Here is a 17224-nt window from a genome sequence, read left to right on the forward strand (position 1 = left end):
CGTTCCGACCTTAGGTCGCAACAACCCCACTTTTTGCTCCAGGTGGTGCGGAGTACTAAATAAGTGCTCCGCAGACCTGATATTACTTGTAATCGAAGAAGTTGGCAACGATCTGAGGAAGGTTAGAGCCGAACTAGAGAGCTTTAAGACTACTTATCTAAAAAAGCTCACTGCCGATAAAAGTGAGGCGTGGCTAGAGAAATTGAAAAACCAGATTGAGTCTTATCACCAAGACCTGGTTCAGTTCAAACGTAAAAAACTTGACACCGTGAATAGTGATTATAAAAATCACCAGGTCTATCGGTGGCTCACAGGTGACTCCACTGAGAACCGGGGTCGACGCCCACCTAGGCCACGCCGACCTAGACAACCATTTACAGATCGCACCACCTCCTCGGAGGGAGACACATCGGATAGCTCTACTAGAAGGCGACAGCCTTTTTTAGGTCGGGGCCAACCGAGTTACCCGCCTTACCACCAAGAAAACGTAGCAGGAACCACCAAAGGAGGGGTGGGAGGAAGGGTAAGATACCCCAGGGAAAAGAAAAACCAGACATGATCTTTAATCTGTCCACGCATATACTGAGTGAGAGTGAGCGGAAGGTTCTCTCGCTCGGTCTTTCGTTTATACCCACAACTCCGCATGATCAATTCCAGTGGTCGGTGGACCACTACAAGTTCTGTCGAAAGTTGAGGCTTAGGGAACAATTTAAGGGTACCAGTGAGACATCTGCCATAACTAAACAGCTTAGCAAACCTAGCACATATGACCCAGTGTCTAGGAATGCTAGCATAAGCACCTTTTCTAGAATGGCTCAAATGGAAATGAATCCAAAGTGTGTCCCTAAACCTAAATATTTCAATATGTCAGCCCCTGAAAGACTGGCCCTCCAATCTCTGAAAAACAATACAAACATCGTCATCCGCCCCGCCGATAAGGGCGGGGCAATTGTTCTTCAAGATTGGGCTCAATATGATTCAGAGGTTTGGAGGCAACTAAATGATGAACAGACCTATATACATCTTAAACAAAACCCAACAAAAACGACAAAAAAACTTGTAGATGATCTCTTGACCATGGGACTAAATGCGGGTTGGATTGATAGGAAGACAATGTCGTATCTATCAGTTGACCATCCCATATGCCCAATCATTTATATGTTACCAAAGATCCACAAGCGGCTGGAGGATCCACCAGGGCGACCCATTATCTCCGCAATGGGGTCACTCCTCCAGCCGCTTGCGGTATATGTCGATCAATTTTTGCAGCCACTTGTAAAGATGGTCCCCAGTTACCTTAGGGACACAGGTGACTTTTTGGATAAGGTCATGGATGCTGATGACCTACCTGCTGATGTGTGGTTATGTACAATGGATGTACAGTCCCTGTACACCATAATCCCACATCAGCAGGGAATAGAGACACTGCGAACCAATTTGGTCCAAGCAGGACAAGTCCACCCCCCCACTGAGTTTCTTCTAGGTCTAGTTCAGTTGATACTTACAAAAAACTTTTTTATGTATGGGACAGAGTTTTTTGAACAGAGAAATGGGACGGCCATGGGTTCAAATATAGCGCCGTCGTACGCCAACCTGTACATGGCGGCGTTCGAACAAGCCTATATTTATCCCAAATTTGGCCCGATGCTACTACGTTTCTATCGTTATATTGACGACATATTCATTTTGTGGTCCGGCACTGATCATGAGTTCACGGAGATGATCAATTATCTAAATGGTCTAGATGAGCCTGTGAAATTCACATATAACATCAAAAATGACTCAATTGAGTTCCTAGATGTGAAGCTATACAAGGATGGGCGCAAATTGGGATCCACCCTGTTTAAGAAAGAGACAGACAGGAATACCCTTTTATACGCAAGCAGCCAACATCCGGCATCACTAAAAGAGAGCCTACCGATATCACAGTTTCTGCGGGTTCTAAGGATAAATTCCTCTAGGGAAAATGCTGATGTACAATTGGAGGAAATGCGCTCCCGTTTCCTAGAGAGGGGACACTCACCCATGAATGTTGACCGGTGTCTCAAAAAAGCTATGAAAAAATTTGAGCACCAGTCACAGCCTCAGTCAGTGAAAAATGAGAAGAGAATGGTCCATGTCAGCACATTTGACCACATGTCTGGAGCATCACGATCGGCTTACAAGAAGCTATGGCCAATAGTGGGCTCTGATCCAACCTTGGCTCTGGATCCAAAGGTGCCACCGATGCAGGCCTATAGACGCGGTCCCAACATCCGACAGATGCTGATGAGACCTACCATGAACCCATCGACCACTGCCTCCACATGGTTAACATCTGGAAGAAAGGGTTGCTTCAGATGCCCCACGTGCATAACGTGCAGATCCATGATGACCGGTGCCACTTTTGCCCACCCCCATAGTGGACAAAAAATCCGTATCAACAAGAAACTGTTATGTACTATGGATCATGTCATATATATTTTAATATGTCCATGTGGACTATACTATACTGGACTGACCACGAGATGTTTTCGCGAGCGCATGGCTAACCATAGAACTTCAATTAAGGCTGCACTGGCCACAGGTAGCTCTGATAAGCCCGTCGCGAGACATTTCGTACAGAATCGACACCAAGTGTCTAGCCTCAGATGCATGCTGATTGATCACGTGCAAAAAAATCCCAGAGGAGGCAATCGTGAATTGCAGCTTAAAAAACTAGAATCAAGATGGATCAATCGCTTGAATACGATTGATCCAAAGGGACTCAATGAGTATAATTATTTGAACATATTTCTCCAATGATTGACCGCTAGAGTCATATGACGTGCTCTTTTTCCTTCACCAGACAGCCACTGGTCTAGTATGAATATGTATGTATTACATACAAATTGTAGATTTATAAGTTTCCGTTTCATATTTATTTAGGTTTCCTTTTTGAGTTTGTCCTTGTCTTTTTTGTGTATTTTATTGTAAAGTGTGGTCATGGATGCCCTATGATTGCCCATATACATGCCACTTATATTTACTGTGCACACTACTCCTAGCTATCCAGTGACGGCGCGCTATGTGAGGGGTTAAATACAGCCGTCTGTCACTACATGTTTATAGCTGACAGGCTGCGCGCGCATCTCTAGCTGTGAGGACAGCTGAGACTAGCGCGTATTCCCCTCCACAGAACTTAGTGCGTTCCAGCTGATGCGACGCTGGAACGCATACCCGGAAGTTGATGCGTGTCAACACACGCGCTTCCGGTCCGGACCTGGCTACTTAGCCTAAGTCCATTAAGGTATTTTTCGCTATTTGTGTATATTTTCTGTGCCTGATTTATGCGGTCATTGTAGATACATCTAGTACAATATGTGTATATGTTTGTTATTGAGACTGGTGGCGCATTTGTTACAGTTTAAGTGCGTTCCAATGGTTACACCAATGGTGGCTTGAGCCACACAGGTGGAAAGCATGTGAGCAATCAATAGGGTATTTAATGGCTGCACGCAGCATGTGTCAGTATCTCTCTTTTTGCCTGCTGTGCATATGGATTATTTGTATGTCTTGACAAAGGCCCCTAGAGGGTTGAAACGTCGACTATTATGATTGACCTTTTCCATTAAAAAATACTGACTGAAGGATGGTGAGTGCCCCTGCTTTTTATTAAGCATCTTGGATATATATATATATATATATATATAGAGGAATGGAAGAGGCGGCACTCAAATGGGATTTTTCAAAAGTGTATTGTGGCAAAAGATAGGACCTATCTTTTGCCACAATACACTTTTGAAAAATCCCATTTGAGTGCCGCCTCTTCCATTCCTCTACCTACCTGTCCTGGAAGGCACCGGGGTATTCGGACCCAGCTGCGGGAGTGCCAGGCCTTCTCCATTTTCTATATATATATATATATATATATATATATATATATATATACACTGGGCATCTACAGCTGGTAGAAATGTCAGCGCTGTGATTCATTTCAGTAATTGTTAGCCACACTTCTTGGCTCAAGTACCATATATACTATATGTACTGACTGCCCTCAATGTATTTTGGATTGGACACTACAATAAGTGTGAAATGTGCTACTGTCACATTTATATTGTTTTTAGTAGTTTATGCCGTTCGAACCGGTAATTGAGGAACATACGTCTTGACTCTGTGAGGTCATCAGCTCTTTCAGATTGAAATATAATTTATAGGTTGATGTCAATCAAATGTACCTTTCTTCTGGGGACATCTCCCCTCCTGTTCTCTCCCGCACCACCTTAAACCTGTCAGCAACTCCTCATAGATGTGAAAACCACTTCTCAAAACTCATCCTCTATCAAACTGAAATTATGATCTTCCCTCTCCATTTGTAATACCTCCCTTACCTCTGTTGCCCACATTTGTTGTCTAGATCAATGGTTATCAGCCTCGGTCCTCAAGTTCCCCCAACAGTGCACGTTTTCCAGGCCTACACACAGAATTGCAAGTGAAATAATTAGCTCCAACTGTGGATCTTTTAAAATGTGTCCGTAAATAATGAGTACACCTGTGTGCCTGGAAAACGTGAACTGTTGGGGGTCCTTGAGGACCGAGGTTGAGAACCACTGGTCTAGATGACATTCTTGTTTCTGCCCTCTTAAGTTGGGTGTCTTAGGACAAGCCAGCAAGGTAAAGTTTACAGTGTTAAAAAAAAATAAAGTTTATCGAATGAATGTATTTAAGGGACAGATGTCTGAACAGTGATAACGTGGACAGAAATAAACTACCAACGGGTCAGCTCATGTCATTTTTCAAAAACAGCCTGTAACATGGCAGTTAGAAGCTGATTGGTTGGTTGTGTATCTCTTTCTACTTTATCACTCTCCTAGGCTTAGTACATCTGCCCATCAGGGAAGTACATCTGCCCAACTAGTACATCTGCCCAACTAGTAATGTTGGGGCCCGTAACTGACCTTCAGCCCGGGTCCCCAGCGATACCCCCCAATTCGCGCTTGCTGGCACCCCGCCTACCGCCCCCCCCCCCCCCCCCCCCAAATTACCATTACTTACCAGCGGCGGCGGCGCAGCATCTTCTCCCTTCAGGACTCGGAGCACTCACTGCACAGTGCAGCCTGCAGAGCGCCGAGCCCCTCTATCCTAGGCTTGGCCCTCTGCTGGCTGCACTGTGTATTGTGTGCGTCTGGCCGCCGGGTGGGGGGATTTGTGCCACTGTGGGCAGCTGCCCGGGCCCCTCCAAAGGCCGGGGCCTAGGACAGCTGTATCCCTGGCACCCCCCTGTCGGCGGCCCTGCTGCCCATTATAATGTGAAGCTTCATGTCCTTGTACCTTAAGCAAAAAAGCAGGGTGGCTTACAGAAGCCAAGGTTTAATTTGTGTCTATTCACTGCTCTTACATTTGTATTGCTAATACCGTACATGCAGTATAATATAATAAATAACACAAGGTACTGAGTATGGTTAAATAATTATCTGTCAGGTCACATTTTCTCACTATATTTATAGCATTTCACACAAGGAAATTACTAGCTGAAGGCGGGAAACCTACAGTACCACACTGAGAAGCAAAACATATGACTTAATAGAATGATCTACCTTGCACACCACCAGTAACTAACACTATTAGCGCGGCTAGAATGCTAGCTGCTGGCGTCACTGCAGTTTCCACTCCTGTCATGACCTAGAGATTGTTTAGTCTTTAGAAAATCCGAGCAATCCAGGGGGAACTGTGAAGATAAATGAACACTGCAGTGGGGACAATGTTATTTTAATTTTCTTTGTATAGGCTGAGAATACACGCTACGCCTTCAACTGTAATGTAATCTGTTGAAATTCTGTCACCTACAAGTCTCTGTTAAAGAATAATTTATCATTTTCATAAGAGCAAGTAAAAAAAAAATAAAAGAAAAGAAACAATAAAGGATATGAGGTGTGTGTGTGTGGTTGTAACTGTTATATATATATATGAACAAGTTATGCCAGAGAAAGTTTTATTCCTTACTGGTAAAATACAATGTAAATATGATATATAATTGTAGCTAACGGTTATGGCTTTGGGGCAGTGGTTCCCAAACTGAGAATCGTGACTGGAAGTGCCTGGGGGCACGTGCAGGGGAGACCTGGCTTGGTGGTCCAGGAGGACCAACTTAGTTTATTACATCATTTGAATTTTTTCCTGATTTTCTCAATAATAAACTATGCCTAGGGGTGATGTAAAAGCAATTCTGATTCTTATGGGCAAAATGGGATACATTTACTAAGATGGGTGTATTATTAAAGATGGGATATTACCCGTAGAAACCATTCAGAGTCTATAATCTTCTTGAAGAAATAAGAACTAGAATCTGATTGGTTGTTACGGGCAACATCACATCTGCAATAGAACTCCCATCTTAGTAAATTTACCCCCATGACTGTTTTGGAACCACTGCCTTACGTGCATATTTATTATTATTATTTATTATTTGTTTGTTTTAGACTAAATAATTATAATTTTTTATTGTGGCAAAAAAAAAAAGACATATTTTGCCGGAATGTTATAAAAAACCCACAGGCAGGGACATTGGCGCCAATCAAAGCTCTTTCCTGCAATGTGTTAGAAGTGATGTGCTCGCTAATTCCATCACTTTACATCTTCAGGAGCTGGCAACGCCGCTGTGTACCTTAAGTCTGCTGACCACGCATGGATTCCAGTGATCCCATTGCGGAATATAGCCTACATACAGGTCACAATGGCTGAGATCATCTGAAGGTTATGTTAGCTACCAGGAACATGCTACCAGCTACCCCCCTCCCCACCCCCCCCCCCCACACACACAAGCGCTCCAGACACGCCTCTTGCACTGGTCATTTGCCATCCCCGCTGTGCCTTACACTGTAATACAAAACATATCGTACTTTTTTTTTCAGTAACAGAATAAAAAATGTGCAATGTGTACTACGCTTATTAATATGCGCTGTGCATATACACAATATTCCTCATTTCCCCAACAGCATTGCTGTGTTATCTTTTCTTTGAATTCAGGCCTTTCTGGCGTTGGTTGTTCACTCATTAAACTGGGTCGTCACTGCCTTAAACTGGGCAGCTTTGAAGATGCAAGGTGTTAGTATTAACTGAGTTTAGAAAGATCATTTCTGGAACAGATGGTAATGACTCAGTTTACAGATTAATAAATGCTTAGAAGATGAAAGAAATCCTTCACTGAGGAAGACAAAATATATCGAGGAAGATCTAAGGACCTTCCACCAGCCACAGTGATCAAAGTCCAATGGACTTGGGGAAAGGATCAATTATTACAATAGTATTTTTACTCATAGATTGAGATATGTATATAAAGTGTAGAAATGCATTTGTTATGGAGACATTTATAGGATGATGTAGATTGTGAAAAAGAGGGAATTATTGGCATTACCTAAATAATTCCGATACTTAAGCATTGGTGCAGAACACAAATAACCTATTTTTAATAATATTACATTGGGAGGGTCAAGGCTGCAGTTATGCTGTGGACACAAATGGTGCAAGTACCGTGCGTTGCGATCCCGATGTGATCTGATCGCATCGGGATCGCATGGCATGCAAGCGATCTGCATACAACTTTGACTATATAGTGCAGATCTGTGCTATATATAGTCAAGGCAGCCAAGACTTTCTGCTTGCGATACGTGAATGCGCATCGGGAGCACATCAGGATCTTAAGGGTAAAAAACCCATGCAATCCCGATGAGATTTTCACTATATAGTCAAAATCTCATGCCGATTGTACCCGTGTGTACACACCATTAGTTTGAAAGCAGTGTAGGGATAATATTTTATATCCCTGTATTGTAACTGGAGTTATCATTTGATGGTTACCAAAATGCACTATGCGCACCTGCTCGGATCGCCCACAAATAATGCAGCTTTTTCAGTTTAAGGTACATATTCAATTTGTCTTGTTAATTTGCATATGAAGAAAAAGGCTTTTACACCAATGGATATTCCATTATATACCCCCTTTTCCATGCGCGGTAAGATTGCAGCTAACACGTGCTAATTCAGATGTTCTGGGATAAGTACCTGGAGCTATAGGTTAACTAATTTGCAGCAACTGTGTTAAGGGCACTTACTGTGGACTTCTGATTGAGCCCCTCTCAAACTCGAACATAAATCTGCATTTATTGCAATCTGTGGGCTTTAAATCTGTATGTGCACTAACTTTATTTACTTTTTTTTTTTTTTTAAGTGCACACATCATTAGCTGTTGAATTAGATTTGTTTAAAAAAATATATTTTTGTATTTATTTACAGTTTCCATTGCGCTTTACACAAAAAAGATTCCTACCATTTGGAGACCCACCAATTATACTGCTTTCACACTGCCAAAACGTTTTTAAAAACGGTATTTAAACGGGTCTGAGCCTTCACATTGCAGTAGATTACCGTTTAAGTACCATTCACATCATTCAACCCGTTTAATCCCCTGAACACGTTTCAAGGCAGCCAGCCTATCACAGGTCTGTAATCTGTAGTTTTTACTAAATACCGTTTCAGAGCCATTCTCACTGCATAAAAAACGGCCCTAAAACGTTTCGAACTACCGGTTATCTTTAACCGGCAAATGAACTCTAGCGCTTTCCCACTGCAGCCTTAAACGTTTTGAAATGGAAAAAAAAGGCAATATACCGTTTAACAAGTGCAGTGTGAAAGGGGTATTATTTATTTATTTATTTATGTATTTACACTTTCTTATATACAGTAGTGCAACATATTGAGTATAACCTCAGGATGTTACTGAGTGGATGTTATAAAAAAGTGTGACTAGGGAATAGAGATATGCAGGCTCTGATTTACTCTGATTTCAAAGCAGGATCTTATTGGCTATCAACTGTCAACAACTGTCATGTGATTTGGGATAGCCAATAAGATCCTGCTTTGAAATCAGAGTAAATCAGAACCTGCACATCTCTACTAGGGAATAACATTTTACGTTCATATAATATGTAACTCCTACTACTGTGAGTGTAATCTCCCTTCTCCTACATCTTGTGTTTGCCTTCCTTGCTCATTGATTTCAATGGATTTCCTTATTTCTACGGAGATTACTATGCCCATTGGAAATTTTTATTGAACTTGTTTCAAAGTTCCCTATAACATTCATTTGATCCCAGAATGTGCTAAGCTTGTGTTGCCGCTTAGAGGTGACATGCTGTACTTCCCTCACCCCCATGATGTTCCGTAGAGTTGTTCTCACAGTCGAGCTAGGAAACCCAGGCCCTGGAAAATGTTTGAAGTTCACACAGTATGTTACTGTACAAATCTGCATGACTAGTATTTTCACAGACTATAAGGAAACCTATGGTTTCCTGTGGAAAGCAGAAATTCCACACTGCAATGCAGTGTCTGTGGCATATTCAGCCCAGCACACAAACGTCTAATGGAGCCAATTCCAAGTCCTAACAGCACTCTGCTGCACTCGCTTTATACAGCCTTTCAGACTGGTATCAGATGTGAGGACTTGACCTTAGCATGTAGCCCATTCTGGCTCACTGCCTGTTAAAACAGGCTGAAATATACAGAAGAAGTAGAGAGGTGAAATACATACACTGGTAGGCAGGGGAGCAGCACAAATTCTGTATTTTACTGTGATAATGCCTGCATTAGGTTGGTATACCTCTCAACTGTCCCGATTTTCGTGGGACCATCACACTTTTTTTGGGTCGGTTCCGCTTCCCGCCCGGGGCCGGCAGTGTCCCGTGGTGGTGAGGCAGTTGGGATTCCCCCCCCTGCTACTTGCTGCTCTGCTTAGCAAAGAAGCAGGAAATAGATGCTGTGTGCATGCGCACAGCGCCTCTTCACAGCAGGCAGGGGGACAGGGGGTATGGCCAGCAGCTCAGAGTTCTGGGCATACCCTCAAGTTAGTGAAATGGGGTGTGACCTACCAGGAGCATCATCACAGTGAATCCACACCCCCTTTTGAATAGGCTATGCCCCTTACCGGGAGTGTGCAGCCCAGAGTCCCGCTTTGCATATCTCCAAAGTTGGGAGGTATGGGTTGGTGCCAGGCAGCAGAGATTGAACGCTGCAGTTTTCCAGCTAGAAAACTGCTGAGTTTGGGCACATTAATGGGGAGAACAAACACTATTCTTCTTTTGTGCTAGAATAACAGTGGGTCAGATGGGACTACAGCTCCAGGCCTCCACATAAAAAGAGGTCCATCACCATGACAGCATGATGGCAACCAGCTGGTCATATTCTCATCTACATTCCATGTTAAAATTGTATTTCTGTATTTCTATTTTACTCCGACAGAGACTTATCTCTCACAGTGAAACCTTTGTAGTGTGCCCACCATGGCTGCCTCACCTGGTACACTTGTGGATGGGATAAAAAATACATGGACCTGACTGTTATGTTAGGACCCTACAACAAGTGTTAGGACGCTGTGACCATGACATTTATTGTAGTAGTATTGTTATTGTTGTTATTATTGATAAAACTGAAGGTTTTTATGTTATATAAGTTTTTGTTAAAGCTTGTATTTATAATGAAAGGCTAGTACTGCTCCTCACCTCTTTGAAGAGAATGAAAGTGCTTTGCCCACTGGTGGCCACTAGATTGTGCCTGACGGAGCAAGTCGAGTGTTCAGAATTTTAGGTGTGCACAGCCGCCATCGCTAACATCACTGTTATGTTGTTCCATCATTTTGACGGGCTGGTAACTATATTATAAACATGCCCTTATGACTAATCTCTGTGTCTTGTGTTTTATTTCAGCGGAGCCACTGCCTTTGATGGACTTGTGTCGGAGATCTGTCCGGTTTGCTATTGGCAGAGAACGTTTGAACCAAATTGAATCGTTAGCTTTGCCTCAGGCGTTAAAGAACTATTTACAATACCAGTGACATCATCACACCTCCTCCAAGCCTCAGCCGGACAACAAAAGGAGAAAATATGGAGAATTGTGCTACACAGCTGATATTGTTTACATGGAAACAAAATTCCTATATGATGGATATCTACCCTTTATTTAATTTCATATATATATATATATATATATATATATACAGTATATATATATATATATTGTGTTTTATTTTTATATTAGTTTTTTGGTATTCAACGGCACCAATGGAGCTACTGGAAATTTTATCTGGGGTTCCATTCCATACTGTTTGTTTGTTTGGTCAAGAGGTCTCCCAATTTCTGTCCAGTGGTTTACTTTCCTATATAGCTTATATAAAATTATATCAGATAAATTAAAGCCATGTTCCACCTCTGAAAGGCACATATAACCATATCATTAACACAAAGCAAGAACTTGCTAAGTAAAGGGATAATAATTAACATATTGCAAATAAGGCAACACTTTGTTGTGCTGCTAATAGACATCTGAATGTGTGGACCTCAATTCAGTTTGCCTGTGATGTGCAGGACATGGTAAGGGATGCAGTTAAAATCCCGGCGTTCAGAATCCTGACACTTTCTCCCTCCGTGGGTGTCCACGACACCCCTGGAGGGAGAATAAATTAGCGTGCCGAGCTTCTGCTCAACGGGAGGTTTCTGTCCTCCCTGAGCTCGCCTTGTCGGGATTTCGGCGGTCGGGATTCTGGCGTCGGAATTTTGAACGCCGGGATCCCGACTGCCAGGATTTCATGCTAAATCCCATGTTAATACCCCTACTTGAACACAGGTGATTCAGCTGTATTCTGGGTAAGGGTATTTCAGCAATGTCCTCCGAAATGAAACAGAACACAGCTACTGAATCTATTTACAGATAGAAAATGAATTCTGTGTGTTACCTGTCGGGAGCATTTGTGGTGTATTTTTAATCGCACTCACCTGGCCCGTCTCCCTGTCTGTACCAGACACTGCCCACTTTTATGACACCTTATGAGCTCTGTGATGGCATACACAGTGTTCCTTCTGCAGAAACATTTAGCACGTAAGGATAGATGTTCACGTTGACTAATCACAGCTTGGATATCATTTCCAGGCTGACAGCAACATGTTATCATGAAGTCAACATGTGTCTCTGATGTCCTTTATGTATCTGCTGTCATTTACAGTACTTCGGCTTTTCATTTCCCTATTCAGGATACCACCTCGTCATGTTAACTGAGCGATTCCACACTCAAAGGAATGCCTTGTTATTTATGGGAATAGCCTGGACATGGGGGCTGATTCAGAGATAGACGTCAGCTACACAGTGGCTGTGTATTTCTATAAAGTGACGCACAAGCAGCCATCTTCAATTAAAAGACGCTTACTATCGGCTTCTGTAATCCGCTGTTGCCCCCGAGGTTCAGCATTGGATCAACTGCATGAGAATCAAATATCCGAGTAACCCTCTGGTTATTTAATGCCGACAAAATGGACTTGGCATACCTCCATGTTGTCAAATACTCTCCGTCGCTGCTCACATCCTGAGCCCAAGCTGTCAATCAGGTGGCAGCATCCAGGGCACTGCGAGCGATGATGCAGAACGACATCTGCACATGTGCAGCGTGACAACTGAGCATGCGCAGATCTCAAACCACCGGAGATGTGCGTTAAAATTAAATGAACTTACATCTCTGAATCAGGCCCTTTGTCAAAGTTGTTCTATGGGGTGGGGAAGGTATTTGCGATAATAAAGAGCTATCACAAAAATCAAAGTAAAAGAGCACAGGTTACATTGTGGGAATTATTTAAAATACATATCCTCGCCAAAAAGAAGCTGCCCACATCCAGCCTATCTCCTATGGTCTCACTATTGAGGTGTCAGCATTTGTAAGGGAGTAGCCAAGAATCGTGGGTTCAAATGTATAGGTAGACAGTGTCTAAATAGACGGACAGTAGGTAAACAGGTAGAAGGTAGGCAGTGCTTAAGGTCAACCGGAACAAAAAAGTCAACGGGTTCAAAAGTTTACAAATGTGTATAGGTGTTGGCGCTCAACCTATGGCGGGCAGCTAGGTCGAGTTGTCCAAGCTCAAGTAGATAGGCAGATACAGTTAATGATAATTGACCAGAGCTCAGGCTCAGGGTTCAAAAGTTTGATATGACAATGGTTGACACACATACTTTATAGTCAACACATTTTGAATGGTTTTCATGTCTTTTTCAACTGAAGTGTGGCAAGAGAATCAATCCAGAGGGGGTGACAGTTACAATAGCTGGGGTCACAACTGACATCGAAAATGACGCACACATTTTTTTTATTTTATTTTAAATTCATTCCATCTATTCTACTGTGTACTTCTTCCATGTGGACCTTTGGACCCTGTTGACTTTTGGTCCTGCTGACCTAATGCATGTTGCCCATATGTGGTTGATATTACTGTATATCTTCTATACCACACCCAAGTAAACTACAGTATGGGTATGACTGGAAGCCAACAGTCAGCTCAGAGTGACAATGCTGTGGATGTGGGCTGCGCAGTTTTAGAGCAAGACTTAGTAAATACTCCAGTCGTGCAACAGCCCCTGTATTTCATATTAAATGTAACATATTTGTTCTTTAATTGGACAAGTTATTATTCTAGAAAAAGATACATTTGTCGTAAACATCTTAAACATCTACCTACGTTTAAATGATATTTGCAGCATGATCACCTATATTTACAGAATTGGGCAGTTTTGACCCGGTTTGACTTGATCCCGAGAAATGGGGCCAAAATCCCATGTGTTTGACATCCCATCCAATTTGCGGTCCCTTGTGAATCAAATGGGATCCAGAGGTCAGACCTGATTCCGGTCTGACCACTGGCTTGGACCCCCCTCCCGGGGAACGGGAGGGGGGTACATCGCATGCAATCCTTTTGCATGTGAAAGGACCGCATGCGATGTATCGCATGCAATCCTGCCACCTGAAAAGGTTCAGGGCGGCTAAAGGGGGGTTGGATGGCCATACTTGAGCCTCTTCACATCTCACATGTAATATACATTACATAGAAATCCCAATTATCAGTATGAGGATAAGAGTCTTCCAATCTGCAGAGTTGGAGAACAAACTGTTTTTTTCTGTTTTTATTTTTTTTTATATTTATAAAACACATACTATACAGTATATAGAACAGAACAAGTATGTAATATGTGATCTAGGATTTTTCCTGTAGGAGGATCATGTGAACAGTACACAGCTATGTGTCCGTGCAGAGACGCTGTCTGCATTAGTCAACCCGAATCAAAAAGAGAATGCATTCACTGGAATGTGACTGGTTTATTGGATCGTAAACGTCCTCTTTTATCTCACATTCTCTTGATTCCAGTTTATTTGGAACAAAAACCAAAGCAGAAATCTGTGAGATGATTATATTTTCAAAGAACTAAGGAGACTTAAGGATAACTTTTTCCTTTCTCGTTAAATGAGATGCTTGTCACTTTTTATTTGGAAACAAAACCTTTATATACACAATTTAAAATGGTTGTTCTCTTTTTAATGTATATATTTGATACATTGTTTATTTATCTTTTTAGAGTTATTAGGATTCTATTTAAGACAGTCTTTCTGCTGTAGAAAGACTGATCATGTTCCGCTGTATGTCATTTTGTTCTAGACCACTTTGTTGCCTGAGGTTGGGGTAGCCAAACTGTTCTCCACTTGAAGCTCCTATCATACTGATTACTTGATTGACAGGAGTTGCGGAGAGAGTCAAGTTCTACAAATATGGTCTAAGGAGCCATTTCATGTTCAGGACCTTTTGGGCACATTAGGTGGTATATATGCTGCTTATGTTTGTAACTTGACCCTTGTATAACACACGTCAAGGTTGTTTAACCCTTTGAAAAGGCATGTCTGTTTTGCAGTTGCTTTCTACAGCTTTGATTAATGAATTTGATCAAATTAAGGACTATAATGATATATTTCAGTTCCCCATTGCAAGCACATCAGCCTATGTACTTTTGTTCAGAAACTGGGATAGGAATGAAATACAACTCTCAACATGATCTTCCAGGCATTGGTGGGTCAGCAATGGAAGCTACATATAGCCCAAGCCTGTCACAGAGCATTGATTTGTCATAGCCAGCGACATATCTGTGATGTATGTTTATGTGTCCAATAACTTGTAAAATTGACGCCGGTTAGTTTCTCCTAAGGAGAGTGTTTAAAAGCACTGAACGAGTTCATGGTGGATTTATGAAAACATGTGGCATGGAACTGTGCACAAAAAGCTTCAAAAAAGTAATGTTTTGTAGCCAAGCAACCAGATGTTTTCTTTAGTAATCTGTACTAGGAAGGTGACTTCTAGATTTGGATTGATTGATATATGTTAAAGCACCTTTTATTTTGCAGTCATCTATACATATGTTTTCATAAGCCAAAAATGCACATACACACAATATTTCTATGTATTCTACATGTATGCTATTTTTAAACCCCGCTAATGCTCCTGAGGGAAAGGAACATATTTTGATTGTTTTAGTTGGTCACAGAAGAGGATAAAAAGCCAGTTCCCATATTAAGTAAGTTAATGAGGTGAAAGGCTAATAATATAAACACATGACTCAAAGAGAGCACACCTACACTAGGTAACATTATACAGGACCGCATGTGTCATTCTAGTTGAGTAAATCATTTGAGTGTGCTGCATTAAATATGTCATCATTTGCCATAGTTGTACTGACTCCCTTGCACCCCTGATGTCTTGGAACATAATTACCAGTGGGCTTAATGCCTACACCTGTTGTGATAAATATGGAGAGCACCTGACGGTAACCTGTTGCCTGCAGTGCCTTACTGCCAATCCAACCAAACGTGGCATCCACAGAGCTGACAAAAGCTCTCATTCAGCTCTAAGGGACAAATACTTTACCCATGGATGGGGGTTCATGTGAAACAGAATGAATGATATGACGCTTTCTAATAAAGTGTACTTCTTACAAATGAAATCCTTGTCTGCCTTATTTTCTTTACAGATTGGAATATAAAAAGCTGATCGCTTGAAAGTTTTAAAATTGACTAATTTATTCATATGTGATTCTCACAAAACTCATAACAAAACATAACATGGGTAGAAACAACTAGAGGCAGCATGGGTAGAAACAACTAGAGGCAGCATGGGTAGAAACAACTAGAGGCAGCATAGGTAGAAACAACTAGAGGCAGCATGGGTACAAACAACTAGAGATAGCATGGGTAGAAACAACTAGAGGCAGCATGGGTAGAAACAACTAGAGGCAGCATGGGTAGAAACAACTAGAGGCAGCATGGGTAGAAACAACTAGAGATAGCATGGGTAGAAACAACTAGAGGCAGCATGGGTAGAAACAACTAGAGGCAGCATGGGTAGAAACAACTAGAGGCAGCATGGGTAGAAACAACTAGAGGCAGCATGGTTAGAAACAACTAGAGATAGCATGGGTAGAAACAACTAGAGGCAGCATGGGTAGAAACAACTAGAGGCAGCATGGGTAGAAAAAACTAGAGGCAGCATGGGTAGAAACAACTAAAGTTTAACATAGTATGGGTAGAAACCATTAAACGTAACATTGGTAGAAACAACTAAACATTGCATGGGTAGACACAATCATAACATGAGTAGAAACAAAAAATAAAAGCATGGGTAGATAAAACTAGAGGTAGCATGGATATATACAACTCAATGTAACATGGGTAGAAACAACTAAACATTACATAGTTAGAAACAACTAAACATAGCATGGGTAGATACAACTAGAGGTAGCATCAATATGAACAACCAAACATAGCATGGGTAGAAGCAACTAAATGTAGCATGGGTAGATACAACCAGGGTTAGCATGGGTAGAAACAACTAGAGGTAGCATATGTAAAATAACTAAATGTACTATGGGTAGAAACATCTAAACATAACAAGGGTAGAAACAACTAGATGTAGCTTGGATAGAAACAACTGAACATAGCCTGGGCAGAAACAACTAAACGTAGCCTGGTTAGAAACAATAAAAGAAGCCTGGGTAGAAACAGCTAAACATAGCCTGGGTAGAAACAACTAAACATAACAAGGGTAGAAACAACTAGATGTAGCTTGGATAGAAACAACTAAACCTAGCCTGGGTAGAAACAACTAAACGTAGCCAGGTAGAAACAACTAAAAGAAGCCTGGGTAGATACAATTAAACGTAACATGGGTAGAAACAACTAGACGTAACCTGGGTAGATACAATTAAATGTAGTATGGGCAGAAACAACTAAACATAGTATAGTTAGAAATAACTAGACATAGCATGGGTAGAAACAACTAAATGCAGCATGGGTAGAAACAATTCACATAGCATGGGTAGAAGCAAATAAACTTAGCCTGGGTAGAACAACAATGTG

At 41.7% G+C, this 17224-nt stretch overlaps 1 protein-coding gene across 3 annotated transcripts in view; it reads left to right on the forward strand.

Moving 5' to 3' along the window:
* Positions 1-15813, forward strand: part of SPSB4 (splA/ryanodine receptor domain and SOCS box containing 4) — a 157121-nt gene extending 141308 nt beyond the window's left edge. For all 3 annotated transcript variants that reach the window (XM_083178052.1, XM_083178053.1, XM_083178054.1), the window contains exon 3: positions 10719-15813. In XM_083178052.1, coding sequence (XP_083034178.1) covers positions 10719-10846 — 128 coding nt within the window. In that variant the 3' untranslated portion in view covers positions 10847-15813. The remainder of the gene's footprint in view (positions 1-10718) is intronic.
* Positions 15814-17224: the final 1411 nt, after the last annotated feature.

Source organism: Crinia signifera, chromosome 3 (genome assembly GCF_055691185.1).
Source record: "Crinia signifera chromosome 3, ASM5569118v1, whole genome shotgun sequence".
In the NCBI taxonomy this organism is placed as follows: Eukaryota; Metazoa; Chordata; class Amphibia; order Anura; family Myobatrachidae; genus Crinia; species Crinia signifera.